We start from the raw sequence: 17,979 nt of genomic DNA, 5'->3' as shown, positions 1-17,979 counted from the left end.
AGTACCTGGATAGAGAACTGGCTCCAGGGTAGAGTCCAGAGGGTGATGATTAATGGGGAGTACTCGGATTGGGCGGGTGTGGAAAGTGGGGTCCCCCAGGGTTCGGTCCTGGGACCAATCCTGTTTAATTTATTCATAAATGATCTAGAGGAGGGGATATCTAGTAAAATCTCAGTATTTGCAGATGATACTAAATTAGGCTTGCCAATATCTTCTATGCAGGATGTGGAAACCTTGCAAGAGGACCTGAACAAAATAACGGGGTGGGCAACTACATGGCAGATGAGATTTAATGTTGAAAAATGTAAAGTAATGCACTTGGGGGCCAGAAACCAGAAAGCAAGCTACTCACTAGGGGGGGAACCTCTGGGTGAGTCTAGGATGGAAAAGGACTTGGGGGTACTGGTAGACAACAGGCTTGGCAGTGGCATGCAATGCCAAGCCGCCGCAAGCAAAGCCAACAGAATACTGGGTTGTATAAAAAAGGGGATTCACTCCAGAAATAAAGAGATTATTCTCCCACTCTACAAGACTCTGGTCCGGCCACATCTGGAGTATGCTGTCCAGTTCTGGGCACCGGTCCTCAGAAAGGATGTGCTGGAACTGAAGAAAGTCCAGAGAAGGGCAACAAAAATAATTAGGGGAATGGAGGACAGCAGCTATGAGGAAAGACTACAAGCACTGAACCTATTCTCTCTGGAGAAGAGAAGATTGAGGGGGGATATGATATCAATGTACAAATACTGTACTGGCGACCCGAGCATAAGGAACAAACTATTCAGAGAGAGGAGATACAATAAGACATGTGGCCACTCACTAAAACTTGAGGAAACGCGGTTTAACCTTAAAGTGCGTAAGGGGTTCTTCACTGTAAGAGCGGTAAGGATGTGGAATTCTCTTCCACAAGCAGTCGTATCAGCAGGGAGCATTGATAGTTTCAAAAAACTATTAGATGGACACCTTAAAGACCACAACATACAGGGGTATACAATGTACGGTTAATAGCAAACACACACACACACACACATCATAGGTTGAACTGGATGGACTGATGTCTTTTTTCAACCTCACTAACTATGTAACTATGTAACTATGTTGTTCAGAGCCGACTGTCGGTTTTCTTGTAATGACAACCAATACGGCTGAGTAGCCGCTCAATTGTCAGTACAAGGAGCTGGTGGGGTCGTTTTTCGTTCAACCAAAAAAAAAAAAAACTAGTAATGTGTACAAGGCTTTACATATAAATATATTGAGGATAAAGCCGGGCCAAGTGAAAAAGCCACCAGGTACAAAGTCAAGCAGGGCCAACAATCACAGTAGGGGACTAGAATTACATTTACATCAGGGTCAATATATTCATATGTAAGATCCCCTGCCTATGTCATCCTTATCCTGCTGAATCCTTTAAAGGAATATCATCACATTTCCTTACATTATTATACTAGACTGGCTAGAATGGAAAACCATACATGCATAAACTTTGCATCTTTGTATAATTTTGGTACAAATGTATATTCAATTTAACCAATTGATCCAAGTTATTTTTTTAAATTGTTTTGACAGGTCTGGGCGGCAGTCCCTCCATGGAAGCAGGGCACGTTTGCAGAATTTGTTGTTGCAAATGTCAATGAGGTAAATATATCAAATAAAATTGAATTGTGGAAAGTTTAAACATTAGATTGTATCCTCCCTTACAAAATATGCATTGTTCTTTAGCAACAAATGGAAGCCTGGTTATAAAAAATATATCATTTATTTATTTTTTTTTTTTTACCATGATTATCAACCAGGTCTCCTAAGTTAAAGGTTAAACATGGAATCTGGTCTTTATGGGAAACAACTCCACCTTTTTGTTTTTTCCAGCTTTTAAAAATGGGTATATCTATATATTGTATTGTGTATACATCAGAACTTGGAGATCTTTTTAAATATGCTGTTTACATACTATATATTCTATTATTTACACCTGGAAAAAAAATATATATACATTCCTGAAGTTTTAGATGTTTGTACTTTTATTGTCTACCTTGAGTGCTAATGGTATTTAATACATTTTAGATTTTCCTATTTTAATGAGATGAATGTAGTAAAAAATGAATTCTCTTTCAAAAATCTAAATTAGTGCTTTTTCCAGTTTACTGTTTCAGCTTTGTAAACTAGCACAGAGGAATTTAGCATAAATTCAGTTGAGTTTGATTTATGTTTAGGTATCGTTGAAGCCAAAGTCACTAAGTCATACAGAAGCTGCTTCCTTGCCTTATGTTGCCCTCACGGCATGGGCTGCCCTTGTTAACAGCTGCGGTTTGAAAAAGGAAACCTGTCCAGGAAAACGGTGAGCGTCAGTCTACTTTTCCTGACATAAAAGCTATTAATGCATCAATTTTCTCTTGCTTGTTTTCATCCTGTGGTCAAACTGTTTAATGCAGGTTTTCTTTTGTTTGTTTGTTTGTTTGTTTGTATGTAGTAGGGATCGACTGATATAGCTTTTTCATTGCTGATACTGATACCGTTATTTTGGTCATCGTGTATCGGTATTAGCAGATATGGACCGATATTTTTTTTTTACTTGACCGGTACTCTTGAGGAGGGATCTGGGGATCTAAAAGTGACAGTAAGCGTCTATCTGCATAAGTAGGCGTCCTTCCAGGTCCACGGTGTTTCCCCGAGACTGGCTAGCAGCAGCCGGTAGTTGACTAGTACACTAGAGAACCAATCAGGGCACTCAGTCTGATCGAGGCAGCAGTGAAGTGCATACCTCACTGGAGGGCCGTACGAACTTGATGATGCGGGGGGGGGGAGGCGGTAACCAGTTTCGGGGCATGCGTGGACCGCTCCTTTAAGTTTGCAGGTCTCCATGTAACCAAAGCAGCATTGCAAGACGGAGGAAAATCAAGTGCAACAATGCTGAGACTTTCGCACACAGCAGAAGTGAGTGTGTCCACATTGGCAAACCTTTTACGTAAAGCTGCAGCTTCAGGTGTATAGCAAAGTCAAGGGATGAGAAACATTTTGCAGCCTCTTGTAACACTGCCTCTGTACGCTCTTCATTACCTTTTCTATCCACCTTTTCTAGACTGGGCATATCAGGATCAGAGAGGTGTTAAAACCGGGTTCTACTCTGGTGCAAGGGAAGCGTGCGCACCATAGCTACAGTTGAGGGTATTCCTCTGTGGGGCTTGTGTGTCCAGAAGGTGTATGCAGCAACCCGAGTATAGACCGTCCTGTATCGAAGTCCTCATAGTGAAAGGGCATGAGGAAGCACCTGAGTACCTAAGGGCTCTAGGTGGAAGTGGTGGTAAAGTGTGTGGCCTGTGGTGTAATAACACTTGAAAAGTTTACACGGTTTAAAAAATTTACACTGATAGCCCTGGTTTTTACAGTCCCATTTATACAGTAATGGCCAGAGGTACAGGATGACCCTGTCTTACTTATCCTGTATAGAGTGCGGGGGAAGCTGAGACAGTGAGGAAACCGGTTACCACCCCCCGCGTCATCACGTTCGTGCGGCCCTCCGGTGAGGTATGCGCTTCACCGCTGCCTCGACCTGACCTGATTGGTTCTCCCCTAGTGTCATCTGCTGGCTGTAATGTTCTGGTACCTTTGGGTACCCTAATTACTCTTTCATAAGTGTATGCGCCCCACCATTCTCTTTTGGTAAGGTGCGCATACACCTTTAAGACTGATGCTGTCATCACTGAGCGCCGGACTGGATGGCTATTTAGATCGCCGACTCTCACTCACATGTGTTCGTTCAAACTGCTTTGTGCCTTGATGCTAACCTGTCTTGAAGCTCTCATGCTTGCAAGCATACCTCGCTGTCGGAACCACGCTGCGCTAATCCCTGTATCCCGCTACCGGATCATCCGCTCTTGCCGAACCTCTCCTCTGCTACATTGCTATTAGTGATAAGTACCCCACAGGGGAAACCTCTATAACTTTCATACTAAAGCTTACACTATCTAGCTCTGCATACTAAGGACTATTACTACATCTGCATTATCTAAGATTGCTAGCTCTTGAGCCTACTGCCACCTGTTCTTGCACTGGGTTGATCTCTCTTGTATGTCCACCTGCTACTCTGTCATCTGCTACCATACATGATTGCTAAACCTATCTGCATCCCATCTGCTACTATCTTACTTTCAAGAACATTTCCTTTCAAGTGTCTGTCATCTACCATCTCTACCCAACCTGTCTCTTCAGCCTATCATCACTGTGTTACTATATACATAAGTCACTCTAGGAAACATCTTATTGAGTGTGTGTATTTACTTGCTGAATTGAGATCATCCACACATGATGAGTCATTGAGAGTTGGGAATGGTGTCTCAGCGTTTCTCTACATGACTACTGAAGTGGAATATTTCTGCAGCTGAAAATCCACATCATACATAAAACGCAGGAGCGTTACAGATTGAACGAACCACAAATGGATTCAGCAGAAATAACCACTCAGATGACACAATTAAAACAGCAAGTAACTGCGTTAATACACGCACTTGCTGAATTAAAAGAAGACAATCAGGCTCTGTCGCAGCAGGTAATTAGACTGACACAACTTACCACTGCTCAGTCCCCTGAACCCAAAATAAATCCTCCTTTGGTATTTACAGGCGATCGCAAAAAATTTCGCGAATTTAAAAACGCACGTGAGTTACTTTTCTTGCTAAAACCCCGTACCTACCTTACTGATCACATTAAGGTTTGTACTATTATTTCTTACCTAACAGGCGATCCTCGGGCCTGGGCAGACTCTCTTTTTGAGAAAAGCGACCAGCTTCTCAACTCCTATGCCTTGTTCCTAGCAGAACTCACTAGCCTATATGATGATCCCAATAGGCAGAGTACTGCCGATCTTCAATTAAGATCCTTGAAACAAGGTGGGAGACCTGTAGAAGACTTTGTCGCAGAATTCAAGAGATGGACCCTTGATTCAGAATGGAATGATGCATCTCTGAAATCCCAATTTAGGCTTGGCCTATCAGAGGCCGTTAAAGACGAGCTCGCCCGAGCGGATCTGCCAAAAACCCTGGATGCATTGATACAACTCAGTATCACCATAGATAGAAGACTACGAGAAAGAAAGGCTGAGAAAATGGGAATGTCATTATCCAGTTCTTCTCGGATTTCGGCCGTTGACCCCGTTCCTATGGAGGTAGGAACCATACGCCCACCTCTATCAACTATGGAAAGAGCCAGAAGACGATCTGGTAATCTCTGCTTGTACTGTGCATCCCCGGATCACAAGATAAACGTCTGTCCCCTAGTCTACAAAAAGAAGGGTGAGTGTTCACATGTCCTCCTAGGGGGATTGACAACTTCAATCACTAACCCTTACCTTTCTGTTTGCTTAACATTCCAGTGGGACCAGAACAGGATTACTACTAAGGCCATGATTGACACAGGATCTTGTGGAAATTATATTGACATACGTTTTGCTGCTTTAAATAAAGTTCCTATTATTTCTAAACTTAAACCTGTCTCAGTGAGTCTTATTAACGGTGTTCCTTTATCCTCTGGTCCGATCACTGATCAGACACAGGCACTCCTAGTCACTACTAACGGGTCTCATATGGAGACCACTACCTTCGATCTAATACCTTCACCCCACTTTCCCATTGTTTTGGGACTTCCCTGGTTGCACACACATCAACCAACCATAGATTGGAAGGAACGGACCCTGACCTTCCTCTCTTGCTATTGCGAGGGTACGTGTAACCTCCCGTCTTTCGGGAAGATCCTGTCTGTGGTGACAGATGAGATTGCACCACTATGTTATCAGGATCTCTCTGAGGTTTTTCTTGAGAAAAATGCTCAAGCACTACCTCCCCATCGAGACTATGATTGTAGCATTGATCTACTCCCAAATAGCAAATTGCCGTTCGGTCATGTTTATCCTCTTTCACAGGATGAACTTTCCCATCTCAAAGACTATTTGGATGAGAATTTGGAAAAAGGTTTTATTAGACCTTCCACTTCTTCCACAGCAGCAGGACTCTTTTTTTGTCCGCAATAAGGACTCAAGTCTCAGGCCTATCATCGACTATAGGCAATTGAATGCTATTACAATAAAAGATCGCTATCCTCTACCGCTTATCCCTGAGCTCATTGAGCAGGTGCGTGGAGCTACCTATTTTTCAAAATTGGACCTGAAAGGAGCATACAATCTCATTCGAATCCGTGATGGACACGAGTGGAAGACTGCATTCAGAACCAGATACGGATTGTTCGAATATTTGTAATGCCATTCGGGCTATGCAATGCCCCTGCAGTTTTTCAACGATTTATAAACGATATTTTCAGAGACTTACTAGATGTCTGTGTTGTGGTATATCTGGACGATATACTTATATATTCACGATCCCTGTCTGAACACATAAGACATGTAAGACTAGTATTATCGAGATTGCTTGCACACAACCTTTATGTGAAACTGAAAAAATGCTTGTTTCATAAAGAAGAGGTACTGTTTCTAGGCTACATCATATCCAAAACAGGAATCGAGATGGACATGAGTAAGATATCCTGCATTCAGGATTGGCCTACACCAACCACACGCAAGGCGCTACAGCGATTCCTTGGATTTTCGAATTTCTACAGGAAGTTCATTAGAAACTTCTCTGCCATTGTGAGACCCCTCACACAGCTCACTAGCATTAAAAAACCATTCAAATGGTCAGATGAAGCAAATAAAGCTTTTCACCTGTTAAAGACAAGGTTTACTTCTGCTCCCATACTACGCCATCCAGACCCATCCCTCCAATACATTCTGGAAGTAGATGCGTCTAACATGGCAGTAGGAGCAATACTCTCCCAACGACCAACTCACACTTCACCACTTCATCCAGTCGCCTTTTTTTCTAAATCCCTAAGCAGTCCAGAGATAAATTACCCCGTTCGTGAAAAGGAACTGCTTGCTATAAAATTGGCTCTGGAGAATTGGCGACATCTACTCAAAGGCACCCAATTACCAATACTTATATACACGGACCATAAAAATCTCCAATATCTTCAGACTAACAAAACTCTCTCGCACCGACAGGTACGATGGTCACTATTCTTTCTAAGGTTTAACTTCCTAGTGACCTACACACCTGCAGATAAGAACAAAAAGGCGGATGCACTGTCACGACTAGCTGAAGAAAACTGCTTTGAAATCCCTTCCGCTCCTATAATACCTCACAAACGCATTATTGGAGTTGTCCGTTCCTTGAAGGAAGAGGTTTTGCATGGTATAAGTTTGGATTCACCCCCACCACAACTAAATACTGATGCAGAAGGCTTCCTCTACTACAACGACAAACTTTACATACCACCTACCATACGCACCAAGATCTTGGAATTATCGCATGATGTGCCTATGGCAGGACATATGGGTATGACAAAGACTCTTAATCTGATTACCAGGCAATTCTGGTGGCCTGACATGAAAACATCTATACAAAAATTCGTCTCTTCATGCAATGTCTGTGCCAGGTCCAAAATTGACACTACGAGACCATCCGGTCTACTATGCAGTCTACCAATACCCCAAACTCCATGGGAAGTTGTGTCCTTGGACTTTATAGTGGAATTGCCTCCTTCCAAAGGATTTAATACCATCTTAGTGTCAGTGAACCATCTGACAAAAATGGCACATTTCATTGCTATTCGCAGCCTACCTTCGTCCAAACAAACGGCAGAACTCCTGATGAAACATGTCTTTAAGTTACATGGTATCCCAAAAACTCTTCTGTCTGACCGTGGATCACAATTTATTTCCAAGTTCTGGCAAGAACTATGTCACATACTACGGATCGAGCGGAAGCTCACTTCTCCTTACCATCCGCAGACCAACGGCAGACTGAAAGAGTCAACCAATGCATCGAGCAATATTTACGTTGTTACACTTCTTACCAACAGGATGATTGGGTGGATCTTCTCCCTCTGGCAGAATTTGCCTACAACAACGCAACCCACAGTACGACCAAGCAGAGTCCGTTCTACTTGAACTATGGGTTTCATCCCTCTATTCTTCCACCACGCATCCTTCCTTCAAATAACCCAGTAGCTTCAGACTATCTTACCCAAATAAAGGACTCTCTGGGTTTGCTTAATACTACCATTGCACACGCTCATAGTCAACAAAAGAAGTACTATGATCTTCGCAGAAGACCTTCTCCTCAGTACGCTATCGGGGACCTCGTTTGGCTCTCAACAAAAAATTTAAGACTGAAAATCCCTAGCAAAAAGCTTGGACCTCTGTTCTTGGGACCTTTCCCAATCAAGAAACTTATTGGAAAAGCTGCAGTACAGCTTACATTGCCAATAGACCTCAAAATACATCCCATTTTCCATGTGTCGCTACTGAAGCCCCATGTTCCTGACCAACGAATAAGGCCTACTATCCCACCTCCTCCTGTACAAGTTGAAGGTGGAGAAGAATACGAGATAAAAGAGATTCTGGATTCTCGTATCCACAGAGGAAGACTTCAGTACTTGGTTCGATGGAAGAACTATGGGCCCCAAGACGACACCTGGCTAAACACCTCTGACATACATGCCTCTAGATTAATCCGCAATTTTCATGCGAAGTACCCAGACAAACCAGCTCCAGAGGCCTTCAGGAGCCAGCCTTAAGGGGGGGGTACTGTAATGTTCTGGTACCTTTGGGTACCCTAATTACTCTTTCATAAGTGTATGCACCCCACCATTCTCTTTTGGTAAGGTGCGCATACACCTTTAAGACTGATGCTGTCATCACTGAGCGCCGGACTGGATGGCTATTTAGATCGCCGGCTCTCACTCACATGTGTTCGTTCAAACTGCTTTGTGCCTTGATGCTAACCTGTCTTGAAGCTCTCATGCTTGCAAGCATACCTCGCTGTCGGAACCACGCTGCGCTGATCCCTGTATCCCGCTACTGGATCATCCGCTCTTGCCGAACCTCTCCTCTGCTACATTGTTATTAGTGATAGGTACCCCACAGGGGAAACCTCTATAACTTTCATACTAAAGCTTACACTATCTAGCTCTGCATACTAAGGACTATTACTACATCTGCATTATCTAAGATTGCTAGCTCTTGAGCCTACTGCCACCTGTTCTTGCACTGGGTTGATCTCTCTTGTATGTCCACCTGCTACTCTGTCATCTGCTACCATACATGATTGCTAAACCTATCTGCATCCCATCTGCTACGATCTTACTTTCAAGAACATTTCCTTTCAAGTGTCTGTCATCTACCATCTCTACCCAACCTGTCTCTTCAGCCTATCATCACTGTGTTACTATATACATAAGTCACTCTAGGAAACATCTTATTGAGTGTGTGTATTTACTTGCTGAATTGAGATCATCCACACATGAGTCATTGAGAGTTGGGAATGGTGTCTCAGCGTTTCTCTACATGACTACTGAAGTGGAATATTTCTGCAGCTGAAAATCCACATCATACATAAAACGCAGGAGCGTTACACTGGCCAGCCTCAGGGATGGAAACTCCGCGGACCCGGAAGGACGCCGAGCTATGAAGATAGACGCTTACCTCCATATAAGTTTTTGATGTGTCAAAAATATTATTTACATCTGCTACACTGAGTGGCACCTTTCTCTCTTTTCTGCCTGTTCGTGGGACTGTTGCTTCGACCTAACAAAGAGCTGCACTCAATGTAAGCACCGCACTTGTGCATCTGTGCCATCCATGTTGTCCTGATACCCAAACCTGGCAAGGATCCCTTAGATTGCGCATCGTACCGTCTCATTACTAAATGTAGATGCCAACATCTTTGCTAAGATCTTGGCTTGCCGCTTGTCCACGGTCATCGAAGACCTGGTCAATATTGATCAGATGGGTTTTATGCCGGGCAGGGGAACTGACATTAACATCCGGAGATTGTTCCTTAACCTATACCTTCCCCATGACAACATTGGCACACGGGTTGTTGCGTCCCTGGACGCCGAAAAGTCGTTTGACTCGGTGGAGTGGGAATATCTGTGGGAGGTGCTGCGTCGCTTTGGCCCCAATTTTTTCTATGGCCTCCAGTTGCTATATAGGGCTCCCAGGGTGCGGGTCCGCATGAATGGGGACCTGCCGGACTCATTACCACTCCACCGGGGCACTCGCCAGGGTTGCCCCCTGTCCCCTAGCCTGTTTACCCTTGTGCTGGAGCCATTGGCCATTTTGATTCAGGTGGCGGATGAGGTAGGTGGCTTGCGGGTGGGTGCTCTGGAGGAAAAAATATCCCTGTATGCAGATGATACTCTCCTCTACCTCCGGGATGTGGGTCCCTCTCTTCAGGCATTGTTGCATATTTTTGACCTTTGGGACTTCTCCGGCATCCGCATTAATTTGGTCCAATCGGTGCTTTTCCCCATTGATGATGATGCGGTGAGGTTGGCTCAACAGACCCCTGGGTGGTCTCGAAAGACCTGGGTGACGGAGTTTCGTTATCTGGGGGTTCAGGTGACTAAGCCTCTCTCTTCCTTTCTGGACAAACTTGTTGCCCCTGCTCTCTGATCTAAAGGCGAGGTGCTCCTCTTGGGCCAGCCTGCCGTTGAATCTCTTGTGGAAAATTAACCTGCTCAAAATGATGCTCCTGCCTAAATATACCTATATTTTCCGTAATACACCGTGCTGGGTACTGGGTCATTTTTTTTCGAAATCTACCCAATGGCTTCCGACTGCCCTGGGGGGTTTGGCTCTGCCTAATTTTCGGGTCTATTTTTGGGCTGCGATTTTGGTCACGGTCCATTGGTGGTTCCAGAGTTCTACCATGAATGCGGCCACTTGTTTGGAGGCTGCCTACTTGGGGTCTCTTACGGACCTGAGGAACTTTGTGTATAGAGATCCATGGGCGTATAGGTTTGTACCCGACCCCTCCCGACTTACCTGGCAGGTGTGGGTTGCCGCTTGTCGCAAATTTATTCAGCCCGCTCAGTGGTCTCCTGCCCAACCCATATGGGGGAACCCCTTTTTGCCTCATTTGCATTTACTCCCGTACCCCCAGGTGTGGGCGAGGTATGGGGTGAAAATGTTGGCTGATGTTATGCCGTCGGGTAGGCTCCTGCCATTCTCCCAGTTACTAAGCACGTTTCGGTTGCCCCTATGGATGAGGTTTAGGTACTTTCAATTGCGCCACACCCTCCGAGCTCAATTTCCTGAGCCCCTCTCCTCCAATCTGACCCTATTGAGAAGCTTCTGACCCCGAGGGATTTGCAGAAACCTTCGTCCTCTCTGTATGCGTTGCTTCTGGGGATTGATTCTCCCAGGGTTGAACAATTGTGGACTATGTAGCAGGCTGATCTTCCGTTCCTGGAGCGGGAAGACTGGGAACAATGTTTAGAATCAGGTCCCAAACTGGTGATTCCTTCTCGGGGTAAACTAATACAGGTGAAGTTTCTTCATAGAGTCTACTATACCCCCGTAAGGTTGCATTGCATATACCCTAAGCGGGACCCTACTTGTCCTCGCTGTCATATTCATCGGGGGGGAACTATCTTCATATGTTCTGGGATTGAAAGTTACTGGGCTGCTGTTTTGGAGTCATTAATAGTAGTCTAGGGCTCTCTCTTCAGGTCTCCCCTGGGCTGGCGCTGTTGGGAGTCCCTGACGATGAGCAGCGGTCGCACCACTCTAAGCTGTTGTTGTCATACCTGCTGTACTATGCCAAAAAAGATATACTGCTTAGATGGTCCTCCCCATCTCCTCCCACGGTGTCGTCCTGGCTTAGTTGGTGGATGCTGGCCTGCCTATTTACAAATTGACCTATATGAATAGGGGCTGCCCTTGGAAATATGACAAGGTTTGGGCTCCTTGGACTACAGATTAATTCCAGAGATCAGTGTATCCCCCCCCCCCCCCACCCCATCCTCCTCTGGAATTGGTCTGCTCCTAATTTTCTTACTGCTCTGTAAAATTTGTAGAGATTTTCCTTCAGGGATGTCTACTTACTGTTTTTGCTATATGCAGTTGCTTATTGTATTCAATGTTTACCTCATTGTCTGCATATGTTTTCTTCATTCCCACGGTGTTGTGATATATTGTTTGACAATTACTTGTCTTGTTGTTTTTTCTTTCAATAAAGCACTCCTTGTTTGTAAAAAAAGTAAAAAAAATTAAATGTGTATGAACCTTGCTTTGGGTTTTTGCATAAAGACCCAATCAGAGCCGAATGTGGCTTTGATCGGGTCTTCGGCGGCCCTGCAGGCTGGTTGCCGGAGTCTCCCGGTGGAACGGGAGACCCGGGCAAGCCGCAGAAGGTGGCGGGAGGGGGGGGGGGACGTCCCCTCCGGCTCCTTGTAATGACAGCCGAGCGGCTTCTCAATTCACTAAGGCCCTCTACTGTGACCTGTATTATAGAGATGAAAGAAGGCCAGGTTTTCTGTAGTCTTCCTGTCCTAGGGTGATTGCGCTGCTTCAGTGAGTTCAGTGAGTGAGTGTTGTCACCCTGGGACAGAGAGTGCTATTAAATCGGATCACCTGATCACCAAATTTTAAAATGTAGGGAAAAAAGCCTGAAAGGAAAAAAAAAATGAAGCCATCAAATCTAAGGACTGTACTGCAATTAATACCATTTATGTTCATGGGTTTAGATACTTTAAAGGCCAAGTCTGCCTTTTGCGACAAATAATAAATGCTCCCACGTTTCCAGAAAAATAGTGCCTTTATTATTTTTTTGCATATAAGCCTGCTTCATGTCTATACTGAGGTACAGACTTTTGGTCACAGAGCTTGTGTTCCATTAATAACTGCAAATGCTGTGGTGGCACATGGGAGTTGTAATTTATTCATTCACAGATCTCTGTTAACCACTTGCCTACCAAGGCCTATTTTTTGACAATTCTCTCATATATGTAAAAATCTTTCTTTTTTTTTTTTTTTTTTGCAGAGGCCCTTGAGAATAAAATGGTGGTTGCTGCAATTTTTTTTTTTTTTTTTTGTCACACAGTATTTACACAGGCATTACAAAATACACTTTAATGAATTAAAAGAAACAAAACAAAACCCAGGGTATAACCTATTTTTTTTTGTAAAATGAGAAAGGTTATGTTACGCTGAGTAAATAGATACCTAACCTGTTACGCTTTAAAAATGCGCATGCTCGTAGAATGGTGCCAAACTACAGTTCTTAAAGTGACAGAGCTTTATTTTTTTATTAAAAAACAAACATGCTATACTTACCTGTTCTGTGCAATGGTTTTGCACAGAGCAGCCCTGATCCTTCCTCTCTAGGGTCCCCTGCCGTTGCTCCGGGCTCCTCCGCTTTCCATAGGGCACCCATGCCTGCTCATTCCTAAGCGCCCTGTCTGCGTCAATTGACACAGCATTTGAGTGGCATTGGCTCCCGCTGCTATCAATCTGCCCAGGGAGGAGGCAGACAGGGGTAAGAGCCACTGCTCCCGTGGACATCGCTGGATTGAGCTCCGGTAAGTAAAAGGGGGGCTGGGGGGGGGGGGGGATTTTGCAGCACAGATGTTTTTACACCTTGATGCATTAAGGTGAAAAACCTTAAAGCGGAGTTCCACTCAAAAGTGGAACTTCCGCTTTAGGGAGTCCTGACCCCCCGACATTCCACATTTGGCATGTCATTTTTTGGGGGGGGGAGCGGGTACCTAGTTTTGACAGGTACCCGCTCCCACTTCCGCTCGGAGCGCCGCGGCGCCCTGAGCGGAAGTTCTCCTCTCCCCTTCCCTCCCTGCAATCTTCTGGGACACGTCAGAGGTCCCAGAAGATTGCCGGCCAATCACGGCACGCAGCACGACTCGCGCATGCGCAGTGGGTACCCGGCTGTGAAGCCGCAAACTGTAACAGCCGGGTGCCCACAGCAGTGATGCCGGCTCCGAGGGAGAGGATCGAGGCTTCCGGCGGCCGCATCGCTGGACCGTTGGACAGGTGAGTAAATGGCTGGAACTCCGCTTTAAGGCTTTAGAATCGCCAAACTTCATAGGCGACGCTTTAAACATTTTTAGAGCTACAGATGAGATCTAGTGCTAGAATTATTGCTTTCAGTATAACGTTTGAGTCCTGCTGTCTGTGTCAATGGATGCAACAGCGGGACTCGTAAGTGCGCCCCCATGGAAAGTGTCTCTCCATGGGGGCACTCGATGAAGAGGAGGAGCCAGGAGCATCACCAGGGCACCCCAGAAAAGGAGGATTGGATCTCCCTCTCTCCTCTCTCTCGTCCATACCTCTCTTAATACAAGAAAGTATTTTGCTCACATTGAAAAACCGCAGCTTGCCATTGTATGCTATTATTAAGCTTTTGATCTACCAAGACCCCCATATCCTTCTCCAGTATGGATTCCCGCAGTTGTACTCCTCCTAGTATGTTTGATGCATGCACATTCTTAACCCCCAAAAGTGCATAACTTTACATTTATCAACATTAAACCTCATTTGCCACATACTCGCCCAATTAAACAGTGCATTGAGATCGGCGAGTAAGTTCTAAGTTGGAGACCTCTTGTAAGGAGGTTATCCCACTGCATAGCTTGGGGCCATCTGCAAACAATGAAATGGTACTTTTAATCCCAGACCCTTTATAACTTCTAAGGATATTTAAAAGTAAGGGTCCCAACACTGAACCTTGGGGTACACCACTGACAACCTTAGACCATTCAGAGTAAGAATCATTAACCGCTGAATTCTATCTTTTAGCCAGTTTCCTATCCAATTACAAACTGATCTTTAGTCATGTGTGAGGAACTGTGCCAAACGCTTTTGCAAAATCCAAGTGGCATGTGACATGGAAGTGCAGGCAGAGCCACACAAAATGTAAAAAGTTATAGGAGCGGTCATCCTGTAGAAGGGAGTGGTTTGCTGGTAGGGGCTTGTGTTTTGGCACCATGATATGTCACACCCCAAATATGAGTGTAACCTGGTTTAAATGGTGGACTTGGCCTTTAACTTTTATCCTGGCTTTGACCTTGTGAGACTAGCTTTTCTGCTATCTATATATCTTTGTAGTGTTTTTTTTTTTTTGTTCTTATTTTTGGAGTGGCTCTAAATTTGATCCAGCAAAATGCTATGCAGGCGTTCCATAGCGCTAGGCGTTATTCTGAGTAGTTTTCAGACAAAGGATAAGCCCCGTACACACGATCAGATTATCGAACGATCTGTCGTCCGTTTTTTGTGGCATGCTAGTCTGATGTGGAAAGTGAAGAGGCTATTTTCATACGGATTTTCCCGTACGACAGAATTCTACTTCAGAAGTGATGTCATGTGTTGGATTGCTTTGTATGTGTTCTTTCGTCTCTGAGCATGCCTAGTAAGATTTTTTTCCGTTGAAATCTGTACTAATCAGACGAAAATCGGACGTTGTATTACGGACGACAAAATTTGTATATTCTGCACATCAGGATTTTGTCAGCCGAAAAGTCGGAGTTGGCTGTCGAAAGCACCATACTAACAATCCGAAAATCGGCAGATCGGTCGTCGGACGAATTTTCCCTACAGATTTTCTTATCGTGTGTACGGGCCTTTACAGATCACAGAAACTTGCAACAAAAGTCTGCTTTATGGGTAAGATTTACTAAACTGGTGCACACAGAATCCAGTGCAGCTGTGCATGGTAGCCAATCAGTTTCTAGGTTTTCTTGTAAAAGCTTAATTGAACAAGCTGAAGTTAGAAGCTGATTGGTTATTTTGCAAAGCTGCATCAGATTCAGTTTGCACCCGTTTTAGTAAATCTCTTCCTATATGCTTGCTGAAACTGGCTACAATGGATTATATAAAACTAAAATTTTAGCACATTGTATTGTTTCCTAGATAGCAGTTTATGAATTTATATCACTTGTTGTTTAGGACTAACTGAAAAAATATCCCAGTTTAAATTTGGTGACAGAAGTGTCATATGTTTACATCTATGATGTGTACGATTTCATGTTGTACAGTTTTTTTCATAGATTTGTATATTGCTTAAATATACTGCTAAAAGAGTTACACTTTAGCTGTATTACAGATTTAACCCTGTATTTATTTATTTTTTTTTTTATTGCAGCATTTTAATAATTGGTGCATCTGGAGGAGTTGGCACAGCTGCCATCCAGGTAATTGTTTTGCAGTTTGCTCATTTTCTTTTTAGCTTCGGTATTGTGTTTTCTTATTACGCATACCTTATCCACGCCATATTGTGGCATAACCCTCAAAACAGCCTATTAATATTATTTTCTAACATTCTAGGTGCATTTTTATCTGTGAACTTTACACTGGGCAGATTTATTTTATCGATTACACTGTAAATCTTTTTTTTTTTTTTTTTTTTTGTTTCTCACAAAAAGCATTTTAACATCTTATCAGTCCCTAGTAAAGGATAGTGTATGTATGTGTGTGTAATTATATTATACTTACATATATAATTATATTATACATACTGAGAAAAGAATATCTTCTAATGTAATTGTAGTATAGATGATACAGTGATTTGGCTGGGCAGTGTTTTTCTCCCTCAACCTCAGTGGTCTGATGTCTGTGGATACTGGCCATTTATAGAAAAAGATACTGATCTGTACACATTTGCCCTAAAACGTGCTTATTCTTTCACATTTATGCAGTATATGACCAAAAGAGTTTTGCATAGTTTCATATACAGTACAATCGTTTATAAAAATAATTGTGTAGGAGCTCCCATTTAATTTCCCTGAGTTCGACTATAAGTTGCTATGACAGATTTATATTTGTATTGTGTGTATTGTACTTGGCACATACAGTATATGTATAAATTATCTGTACAAAAAGGATGTAACTGTCATGAAGCAAGTTTCCATGACAGGAAGGTGTGATATTTCAAGAGAAAAGTGACAGAATTATGACCTGGATGCTTTGAACACTTTAAAGAGGAACTACACTGAATCTGAGCACCAAAACCACTATTGAACCCATTTTTTATATTCAAAGCAAACTTCCCCCATCCATGTCTCCATTCTTTATTTTGCTGAGAAATCACTTTGAAAAACACTCCATAGCATTTCTGAGTAAGGGCAAATGGTTCATGTAGCATTTACTTTCTGGAATCCACCTGCCCTTAGTTCAGGCATGCATTCTGGGGCAGGGTTAGCTTAGAAGGCCCCTCCTCTACTCCTGAAGACTCCTGGGTTGTATGATGACGTAATTTGCCTGGGCAAGAAACCTGGAAGTAACTGAAGAAATGTGAAGGAAAAAAAAAGTGAGAAAAAAAAAAAAAAAGTAAAATTATTATACCTTCCTATGCAGAATAAGGATTAAATAGTCAAGGTTGATTGAGAGAGTGAAGTTCCACTTTAAGCTGCTTGGCGCACATACATACTGTATATTTCTTCTTTACTTTGTTCTGACATGTGCTCATGTTTCTATATTTCAGTTATTAAAAGCATGGGGGGCCCATGTGACTGTTGTTTGCTCTGGAGGAGCTCAGACACTGATGAAGGACCTGGGAGCTGATGATGTTGTTGATTACACTGCAGCAAGTCTAAAAGACCAGCTGAAGACAAGAGACCTGTAAGCTGTTTTCAGCATACTGTTTACAACATTTATTGATAATTGTGATTAGGGGGTTTTAATCTGTTACAATACGAGAAGCACATTAAAGCGGTTGTATCCCCTGTGTTAAAAAAAAAAAAAAAAAAAAACCCCTGCAGGACAATGGCATAATGTGCTAGTGTGTATTGCATACTAGCACATAATGAAATACTTACCTTACAACGAAGCCCCCACGCGGTCGTCCAGACACCGCTGAGGGAGCTGACATGTTCCCTCTGCCTCTCTTCCGGGTTCAGCTGTGAGTGGCCGGAGCTGCGATGACGTCACTCCTGCACATGCTCATGGGAGTTTACTTTCTGTCAAGAAGCCAGCAAGGAGCTCTGAAGGTCCAGCAAGATACACCGGACCTTCAGAGCGCATGTGCCGTTGGTGTCAGCGGCTGCATGGAGGGTGAATATCTCCCAAACAGTGCAGGCTTAGGAGATATTCAATTTTAATTACAGGTAAGCCTTAATATTGGTTTACCTGTAGGTAAAAGTTAA

General features: G+C 43.6%; 1 protein-coding gene across 1 annotated transcript in view; it reads left to right on the top strand.

The window, feature by feature from the left end:
• Positions 1-17,979, top strand: part of RTN4IP1 (reticulon 4 interacting protein 1) — a 59,976-nt gene that overhangs the window by 14,229 nt on the left and 27,768 nt on the right. Inside the window, exons 3-6 of the mRNA XM_082249926.1 lie at positions 1,564-1,632; positions 2,208-2,332; positions 15,981-16,029; positions 17,319-17,455. Of these exons, the coding sequence (XP_082106052.1) occupies positions 1,564-1,632; positions 2,208-2,332; positions 15,981-16,029; positions 17,319-17,455 (380 nt within the window). The remainder of the gene's footprint in view (positions 1-1,563; positions 1,633-2,207; positions 2,333-15,980; positions 16,030-17,318; positions 17,456-17,979) is intronic.

The sequence above is a fragment of the Pelophylax lessonae genome (assembly GCF_965119305.1).
Source record: "Pelophylax lessonae genome assembly, chromosome: 3".
NCBI lineage: Eukaryota > Metazoa > Chordata > Amphibia > Anura > Ranidae > Pelophylax > Pelophylax lessonae.
This window is presented reverse-complemented; position numbering and strand designations above follow the sequence as displayed.